This window comes from Paroedura picta, unplaced genomic scaffold, assembly GCF_049243985.1.
Source record: "Paroedura picta isolate Pp20150507F unplaced genomic scaffold, Ppicta_v3.0 Ppicta_v3_sca21, whole genome shotgun sequence".
NCBI classification, from domain to species: domain Eukaryota; kingdom Metazoa; phylum Chordata; class Lepidosauria; order Squamata; family Gekkonidae; genus Paroedura; species Paroedura picta.
The window spans coordinates 3,263,859-3,279,476 of NW_027518618.1; the positions used below are offsets into that span (position 1 = coordinate 3,263,859).

Below are 15,618 nucleotides of genomic sequence, written 5' to 3' on the forward strand. Positions count from 1 at the left end.
CATCCAGCCTTTTATGACAGGAGCGAAGTTTCCGCGGAGGCAGAAATCCTCTGCCCAGATCTGAGAGCTAAACAGGCGATGAAAAGCACGGCGGCCTTGGCCAGCTGAATCCTAGAATCCTAGAGCTGGAAGGGACCTCCTGGGTCATCTAGTCCAACCCCCTGCACTATGCAGGACACTCCCAAACCCTCTCGCTCATCCACTGTCACCTGCCACCCCCTTGAGCCTTCACAGAATCAGCCTCTCTGTCAGATGGCTCTCCAGCCTCTGCTTAAAAATCTCCAAAGAAGGAGAACCCACCACCTCCAGAGGAAACCTGTTCCACTGAGAAACCACTCTGACTGTCAGGAACTTCTTCCGGATGTTTAGATGGAATTTCTTTTGAATTAATTTCATCCCATTCATTCTGGTCTGTCCCTTTGGGGCAAGAGAGAACAATTCTGCTCCATCCTCCATATGGCAGCCTTTTAAATACTTGAAGATGGTTCTCAGATCCCCTCTCAGTCGTCTCCTCTCTCGGCTAAACAGACCAAGCTCCCCAACCTTTCTTCATGAACTGTTGGCTGCTTCCACCAGCCTCTTCGGAGGCCTGCTTTGCCCTTCTCAGGCGTCCACAGAGAGTGTCCGAAATTGACTCTGTGTGTCTGCAGGCTGTGGGGAGCCTCTTCCTGCAGGCAGGCTGGTGCCTGAGAGCCCCACGGATTCCTCCACCGGCACGGTCCCCCCTCCCCGACCGCCCTTTCCGTCTGGACAGCTGACACATTTCCTCCCCGTGATGCAATCTGCTTTGTGGCAAACAGCTTCCGCCCACAGCGAGATAAGGGCTCGATTGCACCCTTCCCCTAGCAATAAAGGGAAGATTGGTACAGGCCCACCCGGAAGGGCTGTTGTTAGGCCATGGCAGAGTCATTTTGAAGACGCTCTGTTTTATCAAATGTGGCAATCATGATGAGCTAAGCCAGGGGGAGTCAACCTGTGGTCCTCCAGATGTCCATGGACTACAATTCCCATGAGCCCCTGCCAGCAAACGCTGGCAGGGGCTCATGGGGATTGTAGTCCATGGACATCTGGAGGACCACGGGTTGACTACCACTGATCTAAGCCATATTCCCACCCCCTCCCTGCATTATCCCCCTCCCCTGGCTGTTCAGTTCCTGTTTAACGATGGGAAGTCAGCGTTCCCCACAACCAGCTGTTCTAAGAAAGGGGATTGCCGCCTCTGGTTCCCTCTGGCCTTTGGGAGAAGCAGAACAAGGGAAGGTTTGTCATTTGCAAGGCCCTAGAGTAGCCCCTTTTGGGGGAGCCGTTCGGGGATGGGGGGTCTGGCCTGCTGGACTAAACGCGGGGATTTGGCTGCCTTGTTCAGCCATCCAGCTCGATGCTCAGCCAATTCCGGTCAGGCTGGATTTCTGAGAGCGCTTTGGAGACAGAGGCCCTTTCAAGGAACAGGGAAGGAGCTCAAGGGGAGGGGGGGGGACAGTCCTTGTCAGGGGCCCTTGACCTTCTTGAGCCTATGAGCACCTCCGGCATTTGGACCCAGGGGGATGGGAGGAAGAGTTGGCCACAACCGCAGCAAAAGCCCAAGCGCAGAGGACAGGAAAGGAACATATTTTAAAAATACCCTGAGAAAGATGAGTCAGAGAGAGAATAAAACCCTCCCTGTAATGTCAGCCGTTGGCAGAGCCAAACAGACACACACAAACAACCGGGGGAACTTCAGCCTGGACAGAAAGAATGAGGAGATACTGGGAAGAATGCCAGGGGTGTCCCTCCTAGCCACGTGATGGGGCAGAGCCTGTGGGACTGCCTGGCATTAGGGCTAAGGAGAAGGGCAAACCGCCATGGACGTGTATCCCTACGTGGTGTGCCTTTTGTTCCCAAGTGTCTGACACCTCAGTAGAGCATCTCCCTATTGTTGAGGGCAAAGGGCTTCTGAACATATGGTGAGACCTTGAGCTGCGCTACCCCTCCACTGAAATGATTATTGTGGGTGATTTTAATGCTAGGATAGGCAAAGATGACTTTGCACTGACGACGGCACTTAATTTGGATCCTGATGAATCTTTACCAAATTTCTTCTCATTTGAGAGGCACTCGAAAGACTTAAATATAAATTATGCAGGCATTCTATTTTCAAAGTATTGCATGCAACATGACAGGTTAATAATGAATGGCCTTCCTTATTATGACCCTTTAGGTGAGTTTACCTTTATTTCTTTAAGAGGTAATAGTGTTATAGACTATATATTAATTTCTCCTTCCCTGAAGAATAATGTAGTGGATTTTCGTGTTGGTGGCCGGACAGATAGTGACCATCTACCACTCCTATTAACCATCAATATTGAATGCCAACATAAATTGACCAAACCACTATTAATCTCAGAAGAAGATACAGTTACTTTACCCAGAATCCCATGGTCCCATAATATTAATCAAAAAGCTGGCAACCTTTTAGCATCAGACCTGTTTAGCAAGATATGGTGAGTATTTTCCCTTCTGAAATAGCACCGTCCAGCCTAATACAATTTGTGTCAGGGGAGAAGCTTGCATGAGAGATGGATTGCTTCTTCCGATGCAACTAGGAAATGAGTCCATCTGCCTTTCTATCTTGGGGGGTGGGATCTCAGGAACTGAATAGCAGGCAAATGACAACAGCCGTAAATGACAGTCGCAGAGGTGATTGGATTGGGCGTGATATGCAGATGGTTGGCAGGTGTGGAGAAATCAACATTGTTATTGAGACAGGAAACCTACGTCTTGATTAAGTCCAGGAAGGTGCATCATCTCGAGCTTCGTTATGAGTTGCAGTTCAGCAGTCTCTCTTGCTAATCTCCCTTTGAAATGCCTTTGCAAAGGAACTGCACCTCTTAGGTCAGCAACTGAATGCCCTGGAAGGTTAAAATGTTCCCCTACTGGTTTGGGGAGGTTGTGGTCAGATTCCTTCTCAGGGATCCTTTGAAAGGAATGAGTCTCTGGCAGAGCCTCTCAGTTTAGCACTCCACAGCCACAGTCCTCCAGATGGAGAGTTGTCCTGTGACCACACAAAATAGGCTTGGCCCATGACAACCCTGCCAAGAACTTCGGAAGGTCTCTGTCAGAGCCTTCCCTTTGTGTCTCCAGAGGTGGAGCGGCTTTTGCACCCAAGACAGAGCTGTTTACCAAAGGCAGGGTCGAGCCAGAGGGACCAGCAACCCACCCAGCAGGTTCTTCCAGTCTGGGCAGAGTCGGGGTGATTAAACGGGCGTTCCCTGTGCAGGTGCCAGTGGCTGGTGGAATGCTTGGGCAGCGCCCTGTGCCGCGTCAGCATGACGCAGGTCCAAATCGTACACCACCAGGTGTTCTCGGATGGCTCCGAAGGACGGAGGGACGCAGGGCAGGTGTTCCGGCCCTCTGGTGTGCAAAAAGGCATGCGCAAACCCCAGTCGCATGGAGACCTCGGATCCAAGAACCTGCCCAGGTGAACCCCAGCCAAAGAGCAAGCCAAAAAAGGATGGGAAGGGAGGACCTCATAGCCACACGCAACATGCTGGCTGCTGTCAGATCAGCTCCTTGGTCCATCAATGCCGGTATTGCCTGTGCAGAATGGCAGCTCTTCCCCAGGTGATGCATCCAAAGTCTTTCACATCACCTCCTGCCAAACCTTTTAACCAGAGCTGGGGATTGAACCTGGGACCTTCTGCGTATAAAGCAGCTGTTCTTCCACTGCGCCATTATCCCCCAATGAATCACTCACTCGGCACCAGTGTGGAAAGATCTACAGAAATACGAAGGATGTTAAATGTTAAGGGATGATCTAGCCCAGGGGTAGTCAAACTGTGGCCCTCCAGATGTCCATGGACTACAATTCCCAGAAGCCCCTGCCAGCGAATGCTGGACATCTGGAGGGCCGCAGTTTGACTACCCCTGATCTAGCCCATGGCTATTTCCCAAACGACCGGGTCCTTGTGGTCTTGACCCTGGAAAGACCCACCCACCCACTTGCGGTCCATTGCAGAAGGGAACTTTTGTCATGCATTTCCTCTGACCTCTTAAAGATACACAAAAACAGGAACAAAGTGTCACAAGAGAGCAAGGACAGGTTCCTCTTTTGGGGAGCCGCGCAGGGCAGCTGGGCAAGGACGGATGGGGTGTTTTTGTGAACTCCCTCTCAGCCTTAGACGTTCATTACAATCTGGGGGGGGGGGGAAATCACTGTATGGTCCTACCTTATAAGGACGTTGCAAAGATGACAAGTGTACCTGCGAATTTTGAAACTTGACAGCCCTGTATAAAGGCTGAGGGAGATGTGTACAGCGTTGAGTCTAATTTGTGCCGTAAAAGCAGAAATTAGCTTTGTGCACTCCCTCCTCCTCGCCCACGGTGAAAATCCTGACCAATCATGAAGTTGTCACATAGTCTGCATTCTGTTCCTAAAGCTGCCAGTGTCTCTATGCAAAAGACCCTGAAGTTTTTAAATTTCAGATGCTACAGAAATAGTGGAATTAGTCTCTCAGTGTGTGCAGGGGAAAATGGAGCACCAGTGAACAGAAGAGAAAAATCAATCACAATTAGAACCAAGCCATCTGATCTCTGACATTTCTTTATTTTAATAAAAATTATCAGTCGAACCATTAATAGGATTTGTTTTTCTGAGATTCAGAACAGAAATACTATAACAAAGAAAATAGCAAACGTCTTTTAAAAAAAACAATTTTAGCACAGGTGTTGTTTTTTTTGCAATTTTTCCCAACACGAGAAAAATATATATATTATATATTATTTTGGAATATTACAAAAAAAGATAAATATCATATAAAATTCTGTTTTGAATAAATAAGAGTCTATAAATAGTTTTCTGCTTTTTTGGTTTGCATTATTACAAGGTAAACGTTGAGGGCCTCTTTGAAAAAACACACACACACACACACCACAATCAACACAACAGGACAGTTAAATGCAGGTGGTTAGCATAAAGGTTGATTTAGGAAAGTGATCTGCCCCAGACCCCATTTTCTCTCATCTACCCCCCCTCTCCCCAGATTCTCTCTGTTAGTCACCATCTTTACCACTGCGTGAAACAGCAAAGCACACCACAATTGACCCCTGCAGACTTTGGATGAATTTTAGCAAATAACACGAGAGAGTTTCGGCATTTTTTAAGTCGCAGTTGGGCCTCTGGCTGTGGGCACCAAGAATCAACACCCCTCTTTAAAAAACTGAACAAAAAAATCGCAGATCCTGCTCTGTCTGTGGAATCAGGGCGTTTCGATTTTAATTTCCGACTTTGCCATGGTGTCGATAGCCCCTCTCTCATACAGTTGGGCCTTTGATTAACTCCCCAATGGTGTAAACCAGGGGTAGTCAAACTGCGGCCCTCCAGATGTCCATGGACAGCGAATGCTGGCAGGGGCTCATGGGAATTGTAGTCCATGGACATCTGGAGGGCCGCAGTTTGACTACCCCTGGTGTAAACAAACCAGAGTCCAAAGAGATGATGAGAACTGATCCTGCCAAATAAGTCTTGGGAGAAACAAAAGAGGATTATTCAGTCTTGGACTTTCGAGCCATACCAGAGTCCAGCTCCAACCAAATCCCTTCCGAGCCAAGTCCACCGGGGACCTTTAGCTGGTTTGGGCCAAGATTGTCTCGATTCTCCCCCTGGAAAGTTTCAGAACCAGAGCTTCCCTGTCGGTCTACTTAAAGCCACTCCGTGTGGGAAACTGAGGAAAGAAGAGGCCAGAAAGCGGGTTCTCCCATGGAGGAAAGCCGAGTCAGACCGTGGACTGTTTCAATTTTTAAAAAGATGTTCGGCATCGTTTCATGGGATAATGATCTCAGATGCCACCAATCGATCCTGCCTTCATGGAGAAATTAACCCAGCCTTTAGAATAGTCGAGGGCAGCGTGGGAATCAAGGAAAACGCCGCCCGCACGCCCACCAGAAGGATCGGCCTCTTCTTTCCCCGGGGGTATTTCACAGTATTGAGTCAAGAAACGAGATGGTCTTCGATGGGAAAGGGAGACATTAAATAAAACGGCAACCCAGCTCTCAGTCAAGCCTGTCCTGTGTGTCCCACCCCACCAAAAAAGATTCCTCTGCTACAAGAATTGCCCATCTCCCACCCTCAGAGGCCTCTGCAACTAAGGACAGGTTGGTGGCGAAGGTCGAGGCATGGGATGGTCGCTCTCCCACCAAAAGAGGCAACAGGTTTGCCCCCCGCCCAGACATGACTGAAGACTTTGGTGAAATGGGGAGCGGGGGTGGAGGGGCAGATAGGGGCCCTGCCCCTAGACACTCCTCTGGGAAGCCCATCCCAGGAAGCAGCAGGTGCCTTTAATACTGGTGGGCTTGTCTCGAGGGAAGGAACCTGGCTGGGTGCCTCTCGACGCTTGGCTTACGGGGAGGAGACGGAGGGTGGATGGTTCAGCCTTGCTGGTGTCTGGGGGTTTCGTCTCCACTCAGCCTAAAATGGCACTCCTGATAACAAGGCATGGCCTTCTCTTTCTTCACCTCGGGGTGACATGATGTAAGGCAAGAGACCCCGGGGCAGGTTGCTAGCCGAACCCGCCTTATAAAGTGACCGTGGCTACCGAACTCCCCCCCTCTCCCCTTCCCCAAACCTCTTCTATCCCTGTCTCCACCCGCTTCGGCCCTCCACACACACTCAGTTTGTGACAGAGAAGAAGGTTATCGGCCTGCAGTCCTCCTCCGGCTTCCAACTTTTCACTGAAGAGAACAAGAAGCTATCGGATCCGTGTCTCCGTTCCGGGGTCTTGCCCGGATGGAGGGGGAAGGAGGCAGGGAGCTCACGTCCAGCCGGGTTTGGGGCAGAGGGACACGCACACGAGATGCTGGCAAAGGGAATTCGAACTCTCTGGAAACCTTGTTGGTCTTTAAGGTGCTACTGGACTTGAATCCGGGTCTTCTCCGGCCCACAATCTACACGAGGAAGCCCAGAGAGTCTTGGGTTATTGTCCCAGTGTAAAAGCACCCCTCGGTCACCCTACTTTTCTCCCTGCTGACCGCACAAATTCTGTTCGTCCTTAACGGTGGGCCCCTTTCCAGGGCGTTGTGGTGGAGGGGGCCCAGTAACAAACTGGAATAAAATTTGGGTTCTCGGGAAGCGACCGCTTCAGGCACAGTCGGGTGGAATAAGGCAGAAACGAGGTGGGGGGGAGAAGGAGTCCTCTGCCCCGTTGGGCTCATCTGCACCTCGGGAGGAGACCGTCCAGGCTGCCCCTGCTTGGAAGAGCCAGGCCTTAGGTCAGTGGGTGCATTAGCCCCTCCCCACACCGTAGGGCCGTCTTACAGACAGACGTTGAGAAATCCCCCCCCCCTGTTCCGAGTCCCCGCTGCTCAGTCAGAGACAGAAAGCCGGTTGAAGATGGGCAGCCTGTGGGCGCTCCCCCCGGTCCCGCCATGGGGGGGCACCTCGAAGACAGGCGAGTCAGAGCCGCTGGAACTCCCCAGGTCGGAGAGGGAGCTGTCGGAGGGGGTCCGGGGCAGAGCAGAGGAGACCGGAGTCCCGGGGGCAGCGGAGAAGTAGAACGGGCTGACCAGGGCCGAGGATTGTCCGCAGCGGCAAGACAGGCACACGCGGGGGCCGGACGTGGCCTCGCTCAGGGCGGAATTGCGATGGACGGGCTCCGAGTTCAGGCGGCCGAAAGTCGGGGAAAGGAGGTCGGGGGGCGGCGAGGTGGACGGCGCCCTGGCAAAGGAGGCCGGGTCGGGGAAACTGGGCAAGGGCGATGTCCGGCGGGCAGCCGGCCCCTCGGAATAGCTGAGGCTCTGCCGCAGGAGCTGGGGCGAGGAGCCGGCCGAGTGGAAGCGGGCCTCGTCCGGGTAGTGGATGAAGTGGCACCGGGACCCGTAGGGGCAGTCCCCGTGCTGGAAGAACTTGTGGCACAGCACCGTCTTGTACTTGGGGTGGCGCGTCACGGTGCGCAGCTCCGTGGGGCCGTGGGCGAACTGGCACTTGGCCCCGTACTTGCACTTGCCCGTCTCGCTGAAGGTGCGGCACAGCTCCGTCTTGTAGCGCGAGGACAGGGCCTGCGCCTGGGCGCTCGGCTTGAGGGGCGGGAAGCCCGGCGGAGGGGGGGGCAGGGCCTTGCCCTCAATGAGGCTGACCGAGCGGTCGGGGCGCAGAGGGGGGCGCCGGGACTCCTCGGCCATGGGCAGCAGCTGTTCGGCGCTGGGGCTCCAGGGGCCGCGCAGGGGCCAGAGCAGAGAGGAGTCCCCGCTGCTGTAGGGCGTGTCGGAGGAGCAGGCCGAATGCCGCCGGGAGAGGTGCGGTCCACAGGCATCGTGCTCTTCGCTCAGCGATAGGTTGAGCAGGTTCTGGGGGAAAGAAGACAGAAAAGACGGGTTTAGCCACAAGATGCGAAAAAACCCCGGAACGAGCGGCCGTCTCTCTCGTCCACTCCGGACACAAACAGCCGGTAGGGGCACAGAGAGCCCATTCACACACACACAAACACACAGAAGTAAGCCGGTTTGTGTGTGTGAATCAGCATGCCCGAGATTATCCAAAATATATCTGGACCGTAGGAGTAGCATCGACCGTCCTGATCGCTCAGTCTCTTTCTCTGGGGGGGGGAGGTTGTTGTCCCCCTCTTCTTTGCCCTGTTGAGGTTCTGATCTTGCGGGTCAGGCCTTCGGATGGGCAGGAAACGAAGGAGGAAACGGAGCGGCTCAAAAAGCAAACCAGGCGTTGCTGCCCAGCTGAGGGGTGACGTCAGGGTGTTTGAGACGCTCTCAGGAGGTGGGGCCTGAGCTATTTTTAAAACAAATTGGGGCTGCGCCAGAGGGAAGCAGCTGCTATGCGACAGTAGAGGGGGGAGGACTGGGGGGCATCACTGTTGGCATCCGTAACACCCCCTCCCCATCCCCTTTGCAGCTCTTTTGATGCAAAAAATTTTTGCATCATATTCCACACAATCACAGCTCCGAAGGGCCAGGCTGCTGAGAAATTTTTTACCCAACCCTCACGAGAACCCGTCCTTTGTAATCATTCCTATTTGCCTCCTCTGGGCCAGGGAACTTTCCGGCCTGCTCCCAAACTTTTCGTGGTCCGTAATCATTCAGTATCCCCGCCTCTCTGACACGGTTTGATCACTTAGATGCAAACCAATCGCTCGCCTTTCCTAACTGCAAAAGACGCACACAGAAAATACACCTGAAGCAGCGAATAAACTCCACAATGGCCTCCTTGCAGTCCTTGGAGCCAGGCGGCCTACCTGGGCGATTTCTCGCTTTGCAAAATTAAGAATTATGGAGCAAGGTTGAAGGCAGGATGGAAAGCTGCCTTGGTTTCCCTCTCTTGCAAGCGCTTCTGAGCACGGAGCAGGACCAAGGGCCAAGGGCCAAGGCCTCTGCCCCGGAACTTATTGGTCAAGGAGACATATTGGCTAAGACAGGTCGGGAGAGGAATCCAGAGGAGCCGGAAAGGGACCAAGTAGGCAGAGGAGATGTCAGCACAATGGAGCAAAGGGGGGGGGGGGTCAAGGGCAGGCTAACAAAAGGAGGGGCTTAATTTGGGGCGAATGAGTGGCAAGCCAGGGGAGGAGAGGGAGGGAGGTGGGAGAGAGCTGGCCGCCTGTTTGCGTGCTCCCTTTGGGCCCTGCCCTTCCTGCCACGGACGCTGGGCGCCAGGTGCAACGTTCCCCTCCCCCGCCGTCTCCTTGCCCAACAACCCTGCGAGGCAGATGAGACGGGAAGATAAAAAGGCGAGCCGCCTGTGGGCCGGGTCCTCCCCAGCCCCGCTCCGAAACTCTGGCCAGCAGACTGGGCTTTCGGAAGGTGGAGGACCAGGAACTTGGGAAACAAAGCCAATCGGGAAATTACCGCCCAGAGATTGGGGAACCACCATCAAGATGCTTCCCGACCCATTCAGAGCAGAGTTCCCCCCTCCTAGCCCCACTGACTACAAGGGGGGGGGTTGCCAGATCCAGCCTGGGGAACTGCTGCAGATTTGGGGAAAGAGGTTGTGGGGGACAGGGACCTCAGTGGGGCACAATGCCACCCTCCAAAGCAGGGGTAGTCAAACTGCAGGCCTCCAGATGTCCATGGACTACAATTCCCATGAGCCCCTGCCAGCGAATGCTGGCAGGGGCTCATGGGAATTGTAGTCCATGGACATCTGGAGGCCTGCAGTTTGACTACCCCTGCTCCAAAGCATACGTTTCCTACAGGGGAACTGGGTTTTGTAGTCTGGAGAGGAGGTGGAATTCCAGGCTGGCACCCCTGAACCTCAGAGGGGCCCAATGGCACAGAGTCCCCCTCCCTCCCAAGCAGCCTTCTCCTCCAGGGGAGCTGACCTCTGTTGTCTGGAGATGACAGACAACTTCACACCCTCCCTCCCAGGTTTCATTAATTTTTTTTCTGCAAACCCAGTTCTTTTTGGCAACACCTCACCCGGGCAAGCCTCAGCCACAGATCCAGGGGTTGCATGCAAACCCCCCCCTCTCCCCAACCCCGTGGTTTTCAAAGGCGATGAGGAAGGAGGGGCCTGGGGGGTCCCAGGGTTTGAGACTTCATCACCCGGGCAAGAGAGATGCCTTTCCCCCCCATTTGCACAAACATCCTGCCACACAGAGAGAGGTGTGAACGCAGGAAAGGAATGACTAGATCAAGCTGGCCGCACACAAAAACACACACACACACACACACAAACACACACGGACGCAGGGCACCCACTTCCTGGAGAGTGTGTGTTTGTGTGTGTGGGGAGAAACTGTGCCCTCCTCTGCTGCTTCGCAAGGGATGGGCCTAGCAATGACTGGGCAGCCCCTTTGCCCAGAACGCAGGACCCCTCACAGGCCCATCCTGCAAGGGTGATCGTCTTGTAGGCCCAGGATCATTCCGATGGACACTTTGGGGTCAGGAAGAAATTTTCCTCCAGGCCAGATTGCCCCTCACGTGTACCTTCCGGCTCCTGGTTTTATCGTAAGAATGATGCAGATGGCTAGATCAAGGTCTCCTTTGCAGGAGGCTTCAGTTTTTGAGGGAAGTTAGAAAATAAAATTAAAAAAGGGGGGGGGGGACTCAAGTACATTTGAAACCACAGAGAAAGAGATGATGTTAGAAAGGAATGTGGCTCCGGGGTGAAGCAGGAAAGAGCGAAGAAGGAAAAGTCTGTCAGTGGCTACTAGCCACGGTGACGGAGTGGAACCTCCATGTTCAGAGGCACTAAAGCTCTGAATCCCAGAGCCAGGAGGCAACAGCAGGGGACGACCTTGGTCTCTATGCCCTGTTGTTGCCTGTCTGGATGAACTGGTTGGTTGGCCCCTGTGTGAAATGGGAGGCTGGGTTGGATGGGCCCTCCCTGGTCTGACCCAGCAGGGCTCTCCTGAGGTTCTTCAGCCTCTCTGCCCTGTGACTGGCCCTCCAGGGGAACTGGCTGCCCCCTGAGTGAGATGGGAGGCTGGGTTGGATGGACCCTCCCTGGTCTGACCCAGCAGGGCTCTCCTGATGTCCTTAGGAAGGCCTCGGCCTCCCTGCCCTGTGTCTGGCCCTCCAGGGGAACTGGCTGCCCCCTGGGTGAGATGGGAGGCTGGACTGGATGGGCCCTCCCTGGTCTGACCCAGCAGGGCTCCCCTGATGTCCTTAGGAAGGCCTCGGCCTCCCTGCCCTGTGGCTGGCCCTGCAGAGGAACTGGCTGGCCCCTCGGTGAGAGGGGAGGCTGGACTGGATGGGCCCTCCCTGGTCTGACCCAGCAGGGCTCCCCTGATGTCCTTAGGAGGGCCTCGGCCTCCCTGCCCTGTGGCTGGCCCTCCAGAGGAACTGGCTGGCCCCGGGGTGAGACGGGAGGCTGGACTGGATGGGCCCTCCCTGGCCTGACCCAGCAGGGCTCCCCTGATGTCCTTAGGAGGGCCTCGGCCTCCCTGCCCTGTGGCTGGCCCTGCGGGGGAACTGGCTGGCCCCGGGGTGAGACGGGAGGCTGGACCTTCCCTGGTCTGACCCCTCAGGGCTCTCCTGAGGATCTCATGAAGGCCCTCCAGAAGAACAGCCTCTCTATAAACCTCTGCAACCCGACCAAAACCAAGATCTGATTTCTCCCAGTGAGGACTAGAGCCTTCAATACCCCACTGCGATTTGTCCTTTGCTAATCCAGCTGTTTGCATGCCGTTCACCTCCAACCTCCTTTCCTGAAAGTCCAGAAACTTCTCTGGCGCTGGGAGATTCCAGAGACAGCCCCTCCCACCCGCCAGCCGAATCCGGGGCCCTGAGATAAACGGCAGTCTGTCGAGATAATGCAGGGGAAGGGCGGGGCTTTCCCTGGGGCACTAGTTCGGTGGCATGGACTGGGAGAGGCTTACTGGAAACAGGCTGGAGAAATCCTCCACTGGCACTTTGCACAGCCCCGATAAATCACAAGCCTTTAATATACGCCGGCCGGCCCGGCCAGCCAGCCAACCAGCCTCTCCTCCTCCAGCTGTCTGTCGGGAAGGGCCTGCTCTATATAAACAAGGATTAGGGTTTCTAGGCCACGGAGACAGAGGCAAGCCCCACCACATCAGGGCAGACTGACACGGCAGCACATTTTAAGAAAGGGGGATTTTTTTATGGAGAAAAAGAGAAGATTCTGCTTGCAGCCCACACCGCGGACTTTTTAAAAAGTTTGAGAACGAGGGGAGCCTCTTCCGGTCTAGAGGCAAGCCAGGTGCTCTCTGGAACGCCAAACCGAAGCAGAGTATTTTTACCTCCCTGCTTCTATCTGGGCTCCGAAATAGTTACACTCTTGTGCAACTCTGAATCATGCGCACCGGTTGGTTTGGTTCCCCGGGGGTCTTGCGCAAGAGTTTGCGGCGGGGCTAGCCTGTATTTCCAAGTCCTTGAAAACACCAGCTTCTCTTCTGGTTACGTTGCGAGCCACCTTGAGTTCCACACAAGGGAGAAAGGCAGCTAAGGAAACTTTAAAACGAGTAAAATAAAATAAAAACAAACCGATTTCCTCTTGGGCGGCTGGATGAGGCTGGCGGAACAAACAAAGTCACCGGCAGCAGGAATGAATCCCGGCCCCCCTTCACTCTCTCGATCTTTCGGAGGCCGTTTGGGGGGAGATGGCTTTTCTCATGTTGGCCCTAAATCTACCTACATGCACCTGGTGATTGTCTCCACCTCTTGCCAGGTTGGGGAGGGCGCAGGGCTGGCCTGAGAACTAAAAATCCTCCGACGGAAAGAGCCAATTTTAAATCTCTGGACCAGGGGTAGACAAACTGCGGCCCTCCAGATGTCCATGGACTACAATTCCCAGGAGCCCCTGCCAGCGAATGCTGGCAGGGGCTTCTGGGAATTGTAGTCCATGGACATCTGGAGGGCCGCAGTTTGACTACCCCTGTTGCTTCTTCCCATGTCCAGGGCGCATAGCAGACTGGCCTCCCAGGTCTGGCTCAATCGGTTTAACATCTGGTCCCCCCCCCCTCTCCCTACACCCTCCTACAACCTTTCCAAGACATTAAAAGGAAGACAGACTGAAATGTATGGCCCAGTCCCAGATAGCAGGGCCACAGGGAGGGGCATGGAGACCTCAGTTGTGAAATCCTGGCCGAAGAGTTTGTACAGAGAGGGCCCAAGGCCAGCTTGATTCTTCTAGCCCAGGGGGAAGGGGAAGGAGAGGAACAGTTCCCAAACCGGGGGAGATAAAGTTGTTTGATCCAGGAAGTAGGTCATCTACCTCCCCCGCCATCACCGAAAAAACAGGTCTTGTTTCCCCCCCCCCCTCTTCTCTGAAGTTTCAGGTTTGCAAAGAACAGGGAAACAGACAGTGCGGGAATAAAAGCTGCCATTTTTGTTTAAGTTTCCTTTTGCTTCAAGAAGATCCCTTCGAGGAACTGAACAGATCCCAGCTAGTTTTCCGTCTGACCAGTAACCACCACCTTCTGGAGCCTGAACAAACACCTCCCTCCTCCAATAAGGTTGCTTTGTCTTTACCTTCCAGGGAAGGACATGGCCTGAAGCCCTTCCACACTTCCCCCCACCCCACAAAACTCAGAAAAAGTTCATCCCACTGGGCAGCTACTCGACCCTACAAAGAGACGTGTGTTCTTAGCCAGGTTGCCTTCCGCCCCATTCAAAACAAGGCGTTTTTCATTGGTTTGGGCCCGGGATATTGGAATTGCTCCCGGAAGCTGCCTTGAACACGGAGGAAAGGTATTTCAATACGTAAAGAAAACCCTGTGAGTCCAGCTTTCTTGGGAGTCACCAGATCCCAGGAAGTTAAGGAGAAGTTTTATAAACACCATCCCCAAGAGGACATGACAATTTTGCTGGTACAAAGAAGGCGCAAAACCGCTCAATTAAAAAACAACAACAACTGGTTGAAAGCAAGAGCCAGTGATGGGGGGCTCTGTGTAACTCCAAACCTTGCCCATTCCTACTAAAGACACCGGCCAAAGGAAAGCTCTACGATCACCCCGAGGCATCCACATCCTCCAAGGCCAACTGCGGCTTCTCACCGAAAGGCGTGGCAAGGCTCTGGGGGCGGAAATCTCGCTGTGGGGGGTGGGGGGGTTGGCAGACCCAACCTGGGAAACTCCTGGAGATTTGGGGACGGGGCCTGGGGAGGGAAGGGGTCCCCCTTTCCAAAGCAGCCCTTTCCTCTAAGGGAGCCGATCTCTGTGGTCCGGAGAGGCGCTGTGATGCCGGGCGATCCCCAGGCCTGACCTGGAGGCTGGCACCCTTAGTGGGTGGGTGGGTGGGTGGGTGGGGGCGGTGAGCCACGGAGGGGGCGCCCAGCGGTGCCCTCTCCAAGTCAGCCGGAGCCCGGCGGCCGGGAGGGCTGCGCCCCAGCGCAAGGAGTCCCGGGCGCGACCGAAGAGCGCAGCGCAGCCCCGGAGCCCGCCCGCCGCAAGGGTCCCCTGGGGGAGGCCAGCTGGACCCCCCCCCCCCGACCAATCTGGGGAAGGCGGCGGGGCGGGGGCGGGGGCGGTCCCAGGGGGATCGGCGCAACCCGCACGGGATGGCGGCGGCCCGTACCTCGTAGAGAGTGTTCACGTCCAGGATGGAGCTCATGGCCGGGCCGGCTGGGCGCTCCGTCGGCGGCGTCGGGGGCTTCGGCTCGGGCCCTCCGGCTGGGCAAGCGGCGCAAGGGCAGCGGCGCAGATCTGGGAGGCCCGCGCCGGCCGCCCGCTTAAGAAGCCGCCGCCGCCGCCGCGCCCCGCCCTCGATGAGCTCATCCCGCCCGCCCGCCCCGCCCGCCCCGGGAGGCAGCGCGCAAGCCAGCCAACGAGGCACCTGCCTGCAGCGGGGGGAGGCAGGCAGACAGGCAGGCAGGCGGGGAAACTGAGGCACGCACGCACGCAGCGCCGCGCCCCCGCTCCTGCCCCCCCGAGGCTCCGGCGCACTGCGGGCCGCCAACCTCCCGGCGGGGCCTGGAGATCTCCCGGAAGGTCTCCGGAGCTCGGTTCCCCTGGAGGAAAGGGAAGGTGCGCTCCGAGGCAAGGCACCCTGTATGGCGTTGGATCCTGCCGAGGTCTCGCCCTTCCCCAGCGCCAGTCTCCAGATTCCTCCCGACCCAAAGCTGGCAACCCGAGAGGCACCGCGCCCTCTTTTCCGGACTCTTCCGCACGTCATCGGAACGGAGGCTTGCCAACCTCCAGGTGGGGCGGGGAAAGCTCCCGGAATTACGAGCAATCTCCA

The 15,618-nt window shown here is 55.5% G+C and overlaps 1 protein-coding gene and 1 long non-coding RNA gene across 2 annotated transcripts; one reads left to right on the top strand and one right to left on the bottom strand.

Moving 5' to 3' along the window:
* The first annotated feature begins 5,180 nt into the window (after positions 1–5,180).
* LOC143828213 (uncharacterized) lies at positions 5,181–5,914 on the top strand. The gene is made up of 2 exons (XR_013227562.1): positions 5,181–5,336; positions 5,462–5,914. It is a non-coding gene; the product is annotated as an uncharacterized LOC143828213 (long non-coding RNA).
* On the bottom strand, positions 5,462–15,118 carry ZFP36 (ZFP36 ring finger protein). Its single transcript, XM_077318482.1, has 2 exons — positions 14,956–15,118; positions 5,462–8,316 (listed from the first exon to the last, which is right to left on the bottom strand). The coding sequence occupies exons 1-2, from the start codon at positions 14,989–14,991 to the stop codon at positions 7,336–7,338; spliced, it is 1,017 nt and encodes a 338-aa protein (XP_077174597.1). The 5' UTR covers positions 14,992–15,118; the 3' UTR covers positions 5,462–7,335.
* Positions 15,119–15,618: the final 500 nt, after the last annotated feature.

Excerpts from the sequence above, each read along its gene's own strand:
- ZFP36 (XM_077318482.1), bottom strand. The coding sequence starts at position 14,991 with ATGAGCTCCATCCTGGACGTGAACACTCTCTACGAG. Across the intron at positions 8,317-14,955 it reads ACGTGAACACTCTCTACGAG|AACCTGCTCAACCTATCGCT; the intron begins GTACGGGCCGCC and ends TCTTTCCCCCAG.